The sequence below is a fragment of the Buceros rhinoceros genome, unplaced genomic scaffold (assembly GCF_000710305.1).
Source record: "Buceros rhinoceros silvestris isolate BGI_N320 unplaced genomic scaffold, ASM71030v1 scaffold10102, whole genome shotgun sequence".
Lineage (NCBI taxonomy): Eukaryota > Metazoa > Chordata > Aves > Bucerotiformes > Bucerotidae > Buceros > Buceros rhinoceros.
In genome coordinates this window covers 1-15,902 of record NW_010400657.1, presented here as the reverse complement: position 1 = coordinate 15,902, position 15,902 = coordinate 1, and the positions used below count along the sequence as shown (strand labels likewise).

General features: G+C 53.4%; 1 protein-coding gene across 1 annotated transcript in view; it reads right to left on the bottom strand.

Moving 5' to 3' along the window:
* The window catches only part of LOC104489754 (serine/arginine repetitive matrix protein 4-like), a gene marked incomplete at both ends in the record, with an annotated part of 16,491 nt that extends 1,298 nt beyond the window's left edge, over positions 1-15,193 (bottom strand). Inside the window, 6 exons of the mRNA XM_010131956.1 lie at positions 7,240-7,402; positions 8,681-8,773; positions 11,601-11,627; positions 12,388-12,459; positions 12,658-12,741; positions 15,050-15,193. Coding sequence (XP_010130258.1) covers positions 7,240-7,402; positions 8,681-8,773; positions 11,601-11,627; positions 12,388-12,459; positions 12,658-12,741; positions 15,050-15,193 — 583 coding nt within the window. The remainder of the gene's footprint in view (positions 1-7,239; positions 7,403-8,680; positions 8,774-11,600; positions 11,628-12,387; positions 12,460-12,657; positions 12,742-15,049) is intronic.
* Between the last annotated feature and the right edge of the window lie 709 nt (positions 15,194-15,902).

Here is a 15,902-nt window from a genome sequence, read left to right as displayed (position 1 = left end):
GAGCGGGCAACATAAGTCCATCATTAGAGACTCAAATTACATGAAAAAAACATCACCCCTCTCTTCAATCCACACTGCCAACTGTTCGCTCGCCTCCTCTATGCAAATGTCATGACTGCCTCGTGTCTGCTTGCTTGTCTCACTTATTTTTCATTTTTGTTTCCTTCTGCTATAAACGAGGCGGCCCAGCCCGCTCCTGGAGGCTGATGGCTTGTGCTGGGAAGTCTCAGCGTGCACTAAATCCCCTTGGGTGTCATGGAAGTGTCAGAGGGAACGCAAGCGAGGGGAGAAGTGAAAAACACAGAGGAGGAAAAACATCCCCCGCCCCGTGCTGCACTGGAGACCTCTGGGCAAGGGGGCAGCAGCCCTGCCAGCCTCTGCAGGGGGAGCCAGCCATGCCCCGGCTGGGGTTCGGTGGGTTCTTGAACCCAAAGGGGTCAGCAAGGACCCCGAACCCTCGTAGGCTGCCCTGGGCAGGAATGTTGTCTGGGACCATGAGACCACCAAGGGGATTTACATTGTCCGCGTATTTTGCAGCTCAGTTTTAACTCCACGGGCATTTACCTAAGCCAGGCCAGGAATGTTCCAGCACTGGGAGCGTTGGTGCCAGCGTCCGCCCTTGCACTGCTGAGAATTAGGGCCACGTGCAGACCCAGCACGTCTGCACTCTCGTGTGGCCACCTCCTCTCTCGCTCAGGTGCTCTGCTCTCCTCAATCCCACCCATAAGGTTTGGTCCAAGGTCCTTAGAGAGTGGACATGCAGGTTTGGTTATCCCTGCTCGGGACGGTCCTCCAACACGTTCCCAGCACGCTGTGCTCCCTCCAACACCTGCGCACTGGGGCACACAATGCCCTCGCTCCGTGCCGTGCCCTCACAAATCTGGGGTGTCCTGAGCCCAGAAAACCTCATTGCAATGTTAGTAATGTCTCAGGGAGCAGAGAGGACGTGGATTAATTGTCACACAGCAGGGCCCGGGCCAGTCCCTTTAGCTGGCACAGGGCTCTTTCTCCTCCGCGGAGGAGCTACGGACCCAGCCTGCGTTGCTTTTTACAGGGAGCTCCTCCACCCCGTCAGATGGTGCCTTCACATCCACCCTGCTGCCCACAGTGTCTGATCCGTGTCCCCGAGCGGGGGGTGGGGGTGGAGGTGTTGCTCTCAACCTAGTTCAGGAGGTGCTAACTGGGACAGGGATGGCTGACTCAGACACACGCTCTGAACCAGCAGTGACTGGGACCAGCCTGGAGCTGCCAACACACGGAGCAGCTCTTGGCAACTGTCTGCAGCGTGACAACTGCTCACAACAACCTCACGCTCCGAAAACACCCGGAGGATCTCCAAGTACTCCCTATGTTGCCTGAGAGAGAGGCATTACTGCTGGGCTACGGGACAGAGGGGCAGGAACCTGTTTGTCCCAGCAAACCCATACTGGAGCTGGGGACTCCCCCACCTCCACCCCATACTAACTTGTAAGCCGTGCTCAGCCCTAGCCTGGAGGTATCACGAGCCCCAGCATCAGACGTGGGAAATCAGGCGATCCTTCACCAGCCAACTTGCAACTTCAGCGCAGAAGCCCCAGACAGAGGCAGAAACACCTCCCAGATGTTCCCGACTGGGAAGGAGCGGAGACACACATTGCAAGTCCTCGTTTCAGCATCTGGCACTGCTCCTTTCTGCTGCTCAGCTCTAGCACTTCTCTACCAGTCCACGTTTACTCCAGCAGAGATTGGAAAGGCAAAGGAGCATAGGGGAGCCGGGTACCTGGCTGTTTCTCACAAGTCTTTTCCGAAACCCTCGTGCAACACCCAGAACCCTGAGAGAACTGCTTTCCTCGCTCTGACCCACTGCGCTCTGCCCAGCCGCGTCCCGGAAGATCCAGGATTGCACTTTCAGATAGGGCACCGGATGTTTTTTAAAATGATGGATGACGGTTTGCATTAGATCTAGAGACAACCCGCTTTTGACCGCCTTTCATTTACAGGCGTTGAACCACCACAGGGTGTACTCCCGGGTACAGAGGCAAGGGAGGCCTGGGGAGGGCACGGGACGGCTCTGCGGGAGAGCAGCCCCAGCATCACAGGCACAAACACGCTGTTTCTGTTCCCTCCCATGCTAAACCAAAAGGCCTTTTTTTCTGCCAAGAAATGCAGCAGTTTCTTGGCATTTCTAAAGTGGCTTTGAAGACCACCACGTGGACCTTTTGCTTTGCCTTCGCTGAAGTCTACCTTCAAAGTAACAACCGTTGTCAGTGCATAACAGAATCTGTCAAGTGACCGAGGGACCAACAAGCTCCTCTGCAGCTCAGCAGCAGTGGGAGCAGCACCCTGGGAAGAGGCAACGTGTGGCTATCAGTGAAATATGGAGCCCACAGCCCTTGTGAGGCTGGAGGATCTGGCTGGGGTGAGGCAGGTGCCAGGGGGACACAGCAGCTTCCCAGACCACCCACCTCAGGGCACCGGAGCTCCTGCGGGCTCCAGGGGAGATTACTGTCCTACAGCAAAAGCCAGGACGAGTCTCAAGGTGGTCAACTCGCCTGTCTGCTCAGACAAATTCCGCCTCTGATGACCTTGGCGTTGCTTCTGGTCCCATTCTACTGCTTCTCAAGGTCCACCAGCCACATGAGATGGAAAGAAAGCGCCACAGCTGAAAACACTGTGTGGAGCTCAATTGAATTCTAACGGCTTTTTATTTTTCTAGGGCGTCTTGAAAGAGTCTGCTCGTTCATGAGTCTCATTTTCTCTATGCGAACATTTGGATTTTTCTCCCCTCTCTAAAAAGTAATTAAATAATCTGTGAACTTTCCTTCCTCCAGCTTTCAGCAGGGGACCTACTGCTGCCCTCAGGGGAACCCAAGATACATACGCATTGGATTTTTTTGTTTCAAATGATTATTTAATCAAGCTGAAGGGGGACTAGAAATGAGACTCTCACTCATACTTCAGACTAATTTTGAGCGCAATTCCAGACCAAGAGGCAGCGCAGTCTAATAGGTTATGAAACCACAATCACTACTTGTCTCCCAATTAAAGTGAACAAGTCCCTTCACTGGGTGCAAACAGCCCCGCGGCGAGACACGGCTGTACATTTTCTCAGCCATAAGGGGACTGGGACCATCCTCGAGCAGCACGGCACAGCCTCACTTACAGCTGGGGGGTTTCTTTCCCGGGTCTTTCTTCTCTTGTTTAGCAACTCACTTCAAAGCGGACTTAATTTCTTTTTCAGAGGTGCAAAATGTCTTGCTTTCTCTTTTTTTGTGTGCATTGTAATAGTGAAAGGAATAAAAAGCCTCGTGTCAATGCCCCCGGCGAGCCTTGCTCTCGGCACGGGAACAGCGGACATCTGCCAAGGAGCCGCTGGCGCGGGGAGCGGCACCTGCTGCTCGGGGAGCGAGGCTGTGCACCGGGTCTAGGGGAACTCCAGCTGCCGGAGCAGGGGGCTGTGGGCAGGACGGCACCTGAGGGAACTGCCTCACCTCTGCCGATGGTTTGCCCCAGCTGAAAAGCCAACCTCCTATCGAGGGAGTACAAAAAATAGCAGTGCTGTAAGAACACAACGTGACCCCTTTGTGCACAAAGAGGAATCCCCGACCTGAGGAATAGAGTGCAAAATCCGTGGGTTTTTTTCTAGAGGGAGAGTTCTAGGCAAGACTGTCTGTAGCACAAGGGCTAAGCTAAGAGCAGGAGCAGGGAGGCAACGATGCAACTGGTCCTGCAAGGGCAGAGCTTGCGTTATTTGGGGCTGGGGGGCAACACGACTGAGCAGCCTGGCTCACGGATCCATTGCTGGGGGGAAACCCCCGAGAATGCCAGGCAAAGGTTTACAAAGACCTTTTCAGGCTGCTGGTGCACAGCCAGTGTGGTGTGACAGAGGCCAGGGTGTCCCCACCTCGGCTTGGGCCCAGCTGACACTACTTTGGAGCAAGGGCTTGCCTTCCACCGCCCGCTTTGGTACCTGGCGTGCACAGCACAGCCCTCCCATGGCTGCGGGCATCCCTCCTTCCCCCCGGGCTGCTGGCCCCCCCGCCGTCCCCACGCCGAGCTGCAAATTTTAACAACCAAGGGTAACCTCAGTCCCTTGGCTAGGGAGGGAGAAAAGGAAAAGCAAAAAGAGAATGGCTTCCGTGTTTATGGAAGGCTTTGCCTCTCTGCTCTTCAGGGACCTGTTTGTTGTCAGAAACATCCTGCCTAACAGCTAAGAGAATAGTTTCCCCATGCAGACAAAACCCAGGCTAGAAAACAGAGGGCAACAGCAAGCCAGCCTAGAGGTCTGCTGCAAGTTCTGCTGAGCCCTCCTGCACACACTGGCCCAACCTTGTGTAGTATCGCCCCACTTCTACCTCTCTGCAGACACACGGGCAGGAAGCCAAGCAGCATCATTTGGAACCGCCGTACCCCACTGAGCCTCACTGAAAAGCTGGCTTAAGCCTGTGTTAATTGGTGGCATGGTAAATGAGCTTCAGCAGCAGTAAAGGAGCTGGCCAGGAGCGCGTGTGCAGCGTGCAGCCATCCTCATCACGTACAGAGACAGCAATTAGATGCACACCCCGCAGGTATTTATATTGCCCTGCTCAGCCTAAAGCACAGGGCACCTAATACATCTCTGGCGGTGGGGGATAAGCTGCCTGCAGCGGGTTCAGGGGATTCTGTTCAAAAATAGCTGCTACATCCTACCCTTGGTTTCTTCCTCTGCGTGCTGAGGCACAGCCCCACAGCCTCCACAGCTGCTCTGGGTTAAAGGGAGAGGGAGAGGGAGAAGCAGGAAATTCACTGCCAAAGGGGGAAGTAGCGGGGAGCTTTGGGGGGTTGCTGCGTGTGTGCATGCGTCACCTCGGCATAAAGGCAAGAAGGAGGAAGCAGCAAAGTAGATGCATGGGCAGGGCATTATTTTGTATGATTTATCCCTCGTAAAAATTGGCCTAAAAAGCAAAATCATTGATTTAGAAGTGCTGTAGCATTACCTCATGGCAGCTTGTGTATTGTTTCTCTGGGTCTTTTCTGCATGTTGGGATCCTCCCTGGACAACCCCTTTCCTTTGGAGACACTCCGCAGGTAAGGATGGTCTGGCTTGGAAGCCCAGGCCAGGGGAAGTGTGGCACATGAACCCCCAGAGAGGACTGAAATGTGGCATTTTTTAATCCCAATTCTGGAATGTTCCACAAAATCTTTTCTATTCCAGTAATTTGTTTTTGATACGTGAGCAACATCTTCTGCAAGAGCACATTTTCATTTCAGAACCCATCCAGGCTGCTCTCAGAGCAGAGTCTGGCAGAACTAAACTTATTTGTAAACTCGCAGAAAGGAGAGGCCTCACAGAGTGGTGTGTAGTCATTAATAAATGACTCATTAATAAATGAGACTGGAAGTTCCCATTCCATTTTTCCCTTGCCAGGTTTGAGTAGGTGATATTTAATGGCCTTACTCAGGAAAATATCAGGGGCAGCACTTACCCAGGGGCTTCAATTTAAACAAGCGCTCAAACGAATGGCGTCCCAAGAGAGCTACTTCTTTTGGGAACAAAAGGGCACTCCTGGATGGCATAGGAAAGGTCCTGACGCCTCTGAGTCGTTGAAAGGTTTGCTGTGTTGTTAACCCTTACTGGACAGAGGGCAGCAGGGGCCCGATGGCTCCCTGGGCATCCATCCCCTGCGTCCCTAACTGCAAAGCTCTGGCTTTCCCCGCCCTGCAGCTTGTGTGCTCATCTACCCCGAGCAGAGCGAGCGGCCAGGGGAGTGCGGCATGCGTGAGGTTAGCTCGTTTTAAAGCTTTCTCAATTTTAAATTAGCTTCCTCTTGCTCAGGGAAGAGAACAGCTGGCAGTCAGCCTCACACGGCTCAGGGAGCCTGGCTTCAGAGGGAGGAAACCTAGTACCAACTAAAAACCAGGCTTAGACCTGAAAACATTTGTGTAGAATAGGCAGCTTGAACTAAAATAAACCCTGGTGATGTGGTGCAGTTTTTGGCTGGTGGTTTTTTGGGAGCTGCTCTTCAACTCACCCCTACCTTCCCCAGCTGACAGAGGGTGACACCCCAGGCTCATGGCACCGAAAGCCTCACGCACAGCTGAGCGCAGCGGCCGCGGGCTGCTCTTCCCGCTACCTCGCCTGGTTCTGTAAGCCATGACTCCTGCACGACACGCTGGGGCGTGTGTAACGAGAGCGAATATGGGCATCTGTGACACTGAGAGACAGCTCGTGCCTGTCCGTACCCACGTATCGCCGCTGTGTGTGGGGATGGGAGCGGGTGAAGCCTCTCCTCGTGCTGGCACTACCTGTCTCATACCTGACGCAGCTCCTGCCTATGGCTGAGCTATTGCCGCTGGGCCTGAAGGAGGAAATCCCTTCCCAGCATAAACCACTGCGGGGCTTGGAGGACTCTGTGCTCCAGACACCTCTAACGTTACACCTCCACACACGAGAGTACCACATTCGGCACTACCCTGAGCCCTCTGTAGCGATTTCTCCCTCCAGAATGCCTGTCAGATACTAGCTGCACGATCAAAGAGCATCACGCCTCTGCTTGGCGGCTGCCGGGAACAAAGAGGAAACATGCTGTGGAAGAGGAAGGCTCCGTATCAGTACCTGCACCTCATATTTCTCTCCATCGCTTGCTCCCTCCGTTCTAAGGTATGTATTACATCATCTCTTTCCATGTATACGGGAAAACATCCCAAGGCCCTGAGCTGGATTTTCCCCCTGGCTGCACATGCAGTTCCCATTAGCATCAATGGGAGCTGCTCCTAAGTTCCAAATTTGTCTCCCAGGCTTGTCAGTCCAGAGCAACAGAGATCCTAGAAGGGTCCTGACAGTCAGAAAACATCCCCTGCCAGTAATCACCAACTCATTAAATGTAAATGTTTCTTTTATATATGTTTGATCCCCTTTCTTCCCCTGAAGGACTAAACTTCTGGACGTGAAGACCAGTGAATTAAGTTCACATCCAGCTGAGCAAAGACTGCATAACAAACACTTTCCTGTAAAATATCATTGCTGGAGGCCACTTTTTGTTAAATGTCCTCAATTCATTATTCATAGGCAAATTTTTCCCCTCTCCAGCCCACCCTTGGTGTGGAAGTGCTGAAGGAAGGAATGACTTTAAGTATGTTGGAGAACCATTAATAAATAATAGAGTTTTCACCAACTTTGTCTAACATTGCTATAATTGAGTTATAAAAATTTCATATCAGATTTCTTGCCCAGATTCCTGTGGCTAGTTCAAGCAAAGGAGCACAGTGTGTAATACTTACTACTTCCTTAGGAGACAGGAAGCTGTAGAGTGGGAGGGTTTGGCTGGCTTTTTGGCTGGCCTGAACCTCTGCAGAAGAGCTTCGCCTTGCCGTTATCTTTGAATGGTGCCGGGAGTGTCTTCGCCGCGTTTTGCGCCCTTCCTCCCGAGACCTGGCTCTGTGCCTCCAGAAGACATGAACAGCCAAACCGTTATTCCTCGGTATTGCCGCAGTGCCCATTACCAGCTCCGTACAAAGCCGTGGCTGCTCTGTGCTAGGCCGTTGCGTGTGGGAGAAGGTCTTCCACATGACTGCCCTAAGGAGTCATGGTGGAGAGAAAAGGGGTGTTTTGCTTTTCTACTTTTTAAAAAAATCTTTTGCATCTAGGCTTTGGACCTTAACCTCAGATTTCAGATTCAGTTCATGATTTCATGGTGGCTCAAGGCAAACCATGCTTTCACGGTCTTGAATGTCCCTACAGTAATACACCTCCACAAGAAGACAGTCTCTGCTCTTGTGTGAACACCCTTCCAATTACTGATTGCATTCCTCCCCCACTGATCGATCATCAGCTTTTCAATGGAAAATTCCCAGTAGTTAAGGGGAGTGGGAAGATGGGGACGGTTTGTTCAAGTGCTTTCAGAAAATGTGAAACATGAACTCATGATGGAATAAACTATGTGACCTGCTATTGCAGTGATGCTGGCTCTAGCACCAGCATCCGCTTAGCTGGCCCCAGGATGCATCTGTCATCCACAGGACAGAGACTTTAATCACGTCAGAGACAGTGGCTATAGATTGCCATGGGCAAACACATCTCTTGCTAAGACCATGTTTAAGGGTTGCCTGGGACATCAGCAGTACAGAGCCCTTGAGCTGGGGAAGGGAGACGAGGCTGGAATCATCTGTCACGGGCTGATCATCAGCCCTGGGGATTAGAAGTGACTGCCGGACTGAGAAGCTGCAGCCACTGCTCCTCGAGGCAAAACCCATCCATGGCCGAGACCACACGCTCAACCCCCAGAACACACTATAGCTGCTACCAGAGTGGGATGTGGCAGAGTTTGTGGGTCACACAGGCTATTGCAATCACGTCCTTGAGCCCACCGGGAAGTGTTGCAGGACTCACAGCTCGGGGAGCGGTGACGTTACCTGCTTCGGCAGCTGGGCGAGCGGGAGCCGGAGCTCTCTGAGCGAGAGTGGCGGTGGTGATGGCGGTGAGATTTCCTGGTGCGCCCACGAGAGCTTTAAGAAGCAGAGAGAAAAACCTCCGTTAGGCTGGCGGGCTGGGGGCCCGCAACAGCCCAAAGAATGACCACACGCTCAACCCCCAGAACACACTATAGCTGCTACCAGAGTGGGATGTGGCAGAGTTTGTGGGTCACACAGGCTATTGCAATCACGTCCTTGAGCCCACCGGGAAGTGTTGCAGGACTCACAGCTCGGGGAGCGGTGACGTTACCTGCTTCGGCAGCTGGGCGAGCGGGAGCCGGAGCTCTCTGAGCGAGAGTGGCGGTGGTGATGGCGGTGAGATTTCCTGGTGCGCCCACGAGAGCTTTAAGAAGCAGAGAGAAAAACCTCCGTTAAGCTGGCGGACTGGGGGCACGCAAGAGACAGCAGCTGGAGGCTGAGGTCAATAATGTTCAAGTCAGAAAGGAGACCTGCATTTTAAACCAGAGAAACGTTGTGCAGGACACCGAGGTATGAGGAATTCTCCTTCCCTTCGCAGCTGCACTGACATTAAGGCAGGCCATCTTACCAAGATCTGTGCTTGCATTTTAACGGCAAGCTCTGAGCTGGCCCTGTAGCCTGCTGGGGGAAGATCCAAGCACCAGCATGCAGGAGGGTGGCACACAGCACTGATCCATTCTCAGCTCAAGGCTTTAGAGAGCGATGCCCTACACCCTACCCAATGGGACCTTCCCATTGCTGAGCCTCGCTGGGGGAGCACCATCCCTCTGGGAAACCCATTGTGAAGCTCCAGCTCTCGCATTTCTTGCTCCAGCCCTCGCTGTAGTGCAGGCTCCTCATTAAGGAGCAAATGCAGAAGGACAAACCACACGGTAACGCGCTCCCTGGCTGGGAGGGTCCAGCAGCTCTTGCGGTGGCTGTATAAACATCACGTACAGCTTCCATCGCTGCAGCCTGCCTTGCACACAGCTCCTGCTTGAGGGGCAAGACCATTTTACCTGGCTTCCCGCGGGTCTCCAGGTGCAGTGCCCTGCTGCGCTTCCCTGTGCTCCCTTCAGGCTGTTGCTGATGGATTACCTGGCTCTGCTACCAAACGGCTGCACCAACAGCGTGCAGAGAGCAGGGTGATGTGGGTGACAGGCTACCTGTCACCTTCTGTGCCCATTCCCTCTCATCGTGGTCCGCCACAGCAGTTATTTTAGATCTGGTGCGTAACCATCTGCCCAGGCTGGCATTGCTGTGCCAGCAGGTCAAGCTGATGATGGGTTAGCTGGTGGGAACAGACTGGTTTCATGGCCAGTCACCAACAGCACTAACACGACCTGCATGGACAGCATTTAGTAATTTACCACTATAAAAAGTCGGCAAATCCATTGCTGGAGAACAGCATCTCCTTTAAGACAAAAGGGCAGCCCCCAGGGTAATTGCTTGAACTCTGCCTGGCTGTTTTCTCTGATGCTTTTCACACCCTGTGATTATGGTTTTCAAAACTTCACATTTTGGGATCCTCCGGGAAAAACTGGTCCTGTGTGATTTAGATAACCAGTTGCTCAATACAAAGATAAACCAAAGCAGCGTGATTGTACAAAGCTCCTGGTCCAGGGTGGCTCACGGCATCTATCTGATCCACACCCAGGAGCAGTAAGAAGGTCTGCAGAACCCGGGAGTGGCTCAGCTCTGATCTGAGCTGAAAGATGAGGGCTAGAACACCTTGGCTGGTTTATCCCCAAGAAGCAGTTCTAGCTACTCTCCTTCCCCTCACTCAGTGCAAACCAGCATCTGATCTTTGGTTCGACCTCACTGTTACACTGCTGCGTGCCGGCCAGTGCTGCGCCGCGGTGGGGAGATGCCAGTTTTTACTGAGAACCAAGGAAGCCTCAGGTTCACCACAGAGATTTCTAGGTGCACAAGTCGCCTCCAAGCAATCCCTTCTCTTGCCTAGTCCCCACCGCCTTCTGCTCCCATGTGGTGTCTGGTTGTACTGGATGTCATGAGTAGCCCCTGCTGTAACCTGCAAGAGCAGCACCAAAGAGGGGCCGAGGCCCGTCTCTGCAGGAGCGCGCCAGCCTGCCCTGCGGGCGGTGGAGGCTGTGGGGCACCACGCTCCTCAGGTTCACGTTCACCCTCTCATGCTGCCCTCCTCAAGAGAGCTGGAGTTTCTGCTCCAGACTGGGATGAACGAGACACTGTGTGTCCCTGTGAGATACAAGGAAAGAACTGAATGAGGTGACACCAAAGAGAGGGAGAAGGAAGATCTCCAGCCTCTACAAACCCTCTTCCATTCCAGCAAAGTCAGAATTGCTGGTTTTAGCTGCAAAATAACCCTGAGAATTGCTGAGGGCCATGCTGCTGCTGTTTGCTCCAGGGGACCCACCACATCAAGGTCTTCCTAGCCCCGCAGGCAGGGCAGGGAACTCCATGAACCACTACTTACTGTTTTTTGTGTTTTCTTTCTTCCTTTCTCTTACTTTTGGGGCTTGAAGAACTAAATAAGAAATGGCTAATTAATTCAGAGAGTTCCGTTCTGATAAACAGCTGCACAATCACACCCCAACGTTACAGCTAGATTGCCCAAGAGCGTGCAATAAAAATGAAGGGGATTAACGATTCCGCCGCAGCGCAGGGGGTCTGAGCACCTGCTGACAGAGCTGGCTCGTGGGCTTGGCCAAAAAGGGTCCTCGGAGGCATCAGCCATCCTGGTGACTTTGCATTTTCCCACAGAGAAGATGAGTATGATACTGTACACACACGCACTGGAATCAGGAGAGCTCTTCCAGTACAAACCCGTAAAGCCACTGACTGAGCCTGTCAAAGATGGGCACTGCTGGGGGATGCCGTACTCATTGCAAATGAAGCCACAAGAGAAACGAAGGCTCGAGATGCGGGATGCACGCAACGCGGATGAGGTTGCCAAGGGCTAGATACCAAGAGGTCTTTTCCAGTTACGAGTTAGATTGCACAGGTCAGGCTGGAGACCTGAGTCCTGTGGGGCCTGAGGAACACATAAGGCTGAGTAGGGACGGGGTCACCCCAGACCCACAGGGAATGGGGGGAGCCAAGGGAATTCCACAAGGACACGCAGAAGAGAAGTGTCTTCTGCCCCCACCCAGTGAACATCAACTTTGTGAGACCTTGAAGAGACCAATAAACTCGTATTTCTAAGGGACCACCCGCACTTGCTCCACTCTTACCTGTGTCTTCTCTTCTTTGAGGATAACCTGCAAGACACAAATATGTGCGCTGAATGCAAGGCCTCACACCCCTGGGAACTAGAATCAGAGACAATGTGTTTAGGCCCAGCATTAGACTGTCTCTTGGTTGAATATATGATAAATACACGAACTTTCCAAGGGAGATGGCATCTACTGCTCTCTTCAAAGGTTGGTTTAACAGTTAAAGAGAAAACAGTGAAGTATCTGCAATTTTAAAAGGTAATTGTGCTCTTCAAATTAAAAACGGGCTTCAAAAGGGGCATGGGGAAGCAGGCACCCAGAGGTGTGGATGTGGAGAGCTGCTCTGAGCCGTTCCCTGGTCCTAGCACTGACACTTTCTGCAGGCTGGGGGAGAAGGGAGAGGGACCAGTGCACCACCGATGCTGCTGGTGCTCCAGAGACACGTGAAAGGACAGCAAGGACAGCAGGCTCTGCGGACCTTGCGCTGACTTGGCTGGTCTGTCTCTCTTCCCCACACCCCAACAGCTCACATTTATCTGTCGGCGATGGGTGCGCGCGCCGCTTCGTACCCTCCTTGGCTGGAGGAACACCAGCTCTTCCTCTCCTCGGCTGCCCAGCTTTCCCTCCCGGTGGGACCCTGCCCCTGGGTGGCCATTATGACGAGTCAGGAGTTTGACGCCTGCCTCTGCGCCCCAGCACTGGGCTTCACCAGCTGCCTGACTGCTGTAACACCTCCCACCCCTTGCCCAAATTCCCCCTCAACAGCCACCGCCACCGAGGCATTACACTGTCAAGGGGAAAATACCTGTTTCTTTTTCGCTTCTTGGAGCTTTTCTTCTTCTTCTTCTTCACAGGCGAGGGGCTGTAGGAGGGAGACCTGAGGAGGTGGAGGGGCGTTAGGGACCGCAGAGCTCCCCACAGCCCTCCCTGGCCACCCCAGCCCTTACCCACCAGCAGCATCCCCCCTGCCCGGGTGGAGAGGGGCTGTGCAGAGCCCCAGCCTCCTCCCGCAGAGTACCCAGCCTCCCTTCTCCGCCGACTCTCTGCCCTCTCCCACCCCTCACGCCACCCTCACCTCCTCCGCTTCTTGCGGCCAGATTTCTTCTTCTTCTTCTTCCCCCGGGCTGGTGGCGGCGCGCGCTGCCTGTCGCACGAGGGGCTGAGAAACCAAAGACAAGATCCAAACAAGGCTCAAACCCTCAGGTGGGACCGCTCTCCCCTGTCCCCACCTCCGGGACACCTGGGGCAGAGAGCGCAGCTCTCATGCTGGAGCCAGGGCACGAGCGAGCGCCTCATCACCCTCTAATGAATAATTTGGTCGCAGTTTAAATGAAGTGCCTCCTCTGTGGGTCTAATGGAGATATAATGAGACAGCCACTGCACGCCGCGGCGGTGCTGGCTGATTATTGAAAATATGTTTGCTGAGGTTAACGACTCCGTAACAGATTTATAGGTTTTGTTGCTCTTTGTAAATACGCTTTAAATAATTAATTGGCATTTAATTTGCATACAATAATTATGGCAAACAGATGCATCTGACTATAAAAAGAGCCTTGACATATGTTAAGTAGCAATTGATTAGAAACATATATATTTATTGAGATGCTGTGATAATTTAATGATATGCATCTCCTCCACAGTTATTAAACCTTGAAAAAAGCCTCCTGTAAATTAATTTCTTTTTTAAACATACGACGCTAAATCACATTATATTTCAATGAAAAGCAAATATCATGGTTAAATTAATTCAGAGCACTGGGCTGAAAAGATGACAGCTACTCTGCAGCTACTCATTAGCCAAAGAAATCCCTCGTAAAGACGGGGGCAACTGGGGATCCGCAGGCTGACCTCCAGGTTGGTCCGTGCATCCCCCAGCACATCCAGGGCTGAGGTCTGTGAGGGGTACAGCCAGCTCCCCAGGGCCTCTGCAAATTCACTGCTGGAAACGAGGGTGCTGGGTTTGTGCCTCAGTTTCCCCACGTCTCGCCCGGCAGCGGGAGCGAGCACTAGCAAGGAATGTGTGAAGGCCAGAAAACACTGCGGGGTCTTCGCTATGGAAACAGGCCACAAATTGAGCAATTTTCCGCGGAAAGAACAAATGTTATTGTTAATAAAAGCCCTTACACAGAGCCAACGTCACTCTGGGGGAACGGCACTCAGGCTCCAGTGCCCTGCAACACTCGCTCACCCGGGGCTTGAACTGCCACCAGAATTACACCGTCATGAAAAGCTTAGTGCTTTTAGTACAGTTTTTTTCTTTAATCGCTCAGCAAAACGAAACTGCACGCCAACGCTTCGGCTGTGGATGGTGAGGAACCGAGCGGCAAGGGCTCCCGGGGCAGCAAATGTGAGGTGCCACCACACTGTGGCCCCAGAAGCCCCCAGATACTCCTTGCTCTCTTCCTCCTGCCATGGACTGGCAGAAGTCAGGGCCCACCTTGGGCTTGGGGGGACTTTTTCCTGCGTTAAGGTAGAAGAAAGGTGTCTCTGGAGTCAGCGCTCAGGCCTCTGCCCAAAGCCACCCCGAGGGGCTGTGCTGCGGCAGGGACCTGAGCACTGGTCTCACCCCTCAGTTATCTGGAGGCTCAGCCCCAGCTCCCAGACGCTTTCCCCTAGCACAGATTTGGGCACCCCAGCAAACAGGTCTGGGTGCATCTCAGCCCCCCTCACCCAGGGCTAGAGCCAGGCACCGCCAGGGCCAGGGGAGAGCAGAGAGAAGCCTCTGGGCGAGCCATGCAGCCACGGGCAGTTTCTGGAGAGCCCTTCTCCCTCTCGCCAGATAAAGCCTTTTGTCTTTGATGTGGAAGCTTTCTCCCTGCGCTGATCCCACTTTAATTGTTTCTGCACGATTGTAATCAAAGTCTAATTAAAAATACGCTTTAGATTATTGTTCTGGTTGGCCTGAAATCTGAAGATATGAAATGTGCTTTCTTGCTCTTTCTTTGCAGCATCTTTGACCAAAGGGAGAGGCTTTAATCCCAAAGACAGTTCAGCTGGCAGGGCTCCGAGACCCTCGCTGCTTCATCTACCACGCTCCATTCATTCTTCCCCTCTCAAGCCATCAGGGGCTAACGATGAACCGGTAATGAGGCTGTCTCCTAATGAAGCCACCACTGCTGGTCTGGTCTAGGCTTGGGGAGGGGGGAACTGCTGAGGGTGATGCCCAGCCAGGGTACCCCGCAGACCTGGTGCCACACAGGGATGCTGGCAGGTCACCTGTCTTCCAGCCAGGGCTAATTGCAAGGAGGCTGTAAGAGCAAGACGTGGAGTGGAAGTGACCTGCTGGTTTGCAGGTTTCTCCCTGCAAACATACAGAGCAGTTTCATACAACGGGATATATTCACTGTACTCTCACATGGCCGTTTAAGCCACCCCAGCTCTCACAGACCCCCTGGGTAAAGAGCCACAGACACCTCCTCTGCCATCCCCCTGCTTCAGGGCGACCCGCTCACCGCTCTGGCTCCTACCTGCGTGACCTGCGGTGAGCATGGTCTCGTCTCTCCCTCCCTTTTGCGCAGCCGTTGGTGGTGGAAGCCTCCTTGACCGCACGGCCACTCAGCTTTTCGGGACGCCTGTCCTCTGCAGAATATGACAGGCAGCTGAGTGTCCCACTGCAGGAGCAAGAGGGGAGAAAAAGAGCAATAAAGAACTGTCCATTCAGCCGGGCTCGTCGGCTGGCGGTTTCCCGTGTGCTTCGCCAGTGTCCTTTCTGCAGGGAGGTCCTGTGCTGCTGTGGAGGAGATGTGCAGGTTGCTCGCAGGCCTCCTGAGCCCATGGTGCTCAGCCCTGCAGTGAAAAATGCTCCTACAAGGCTCTGGACAGCCCCCCTTTCCAAGCCAAGCTGCACCCCAGTATAAGCACGCTGTGCTCAGCTGTCAGAGATCCCACAAGCATCATGTAGCCAAGGAGCAGCTGGACAGCCCCATACTTTGGGGACAACACGGGGTCCAGATCCAGTGCAACAGCAAGGAGCAATGGTAGCTAATCAGAGCAGCAGCCCCGGACACCTTCGTCTGCACGGTGGGCTTTAGCTCACCAGAGGCAGCACTGGTCAGGCACTCTGGTAGGAAATAAAAAATATTTTTGATTTCAAATACCGTTCTCCAAACCTGCTGTTGCATTGCCAACACCTTGCTGCACATCCTCATCCTATCCCCCTCACCAGCACTCTGGTGGAGGCAAATTTTGGGCAGCCAGGGAACAGCCCTCCTCCCCACTCCTACAAACAGGGCGCTGGGCCAGTAACACATCTGGTGCTGCTGAAAGCCTGAATGGAAAACCTGGGACAGCCCAGCAGAGCTACGGGGAACCTGGGCCAGG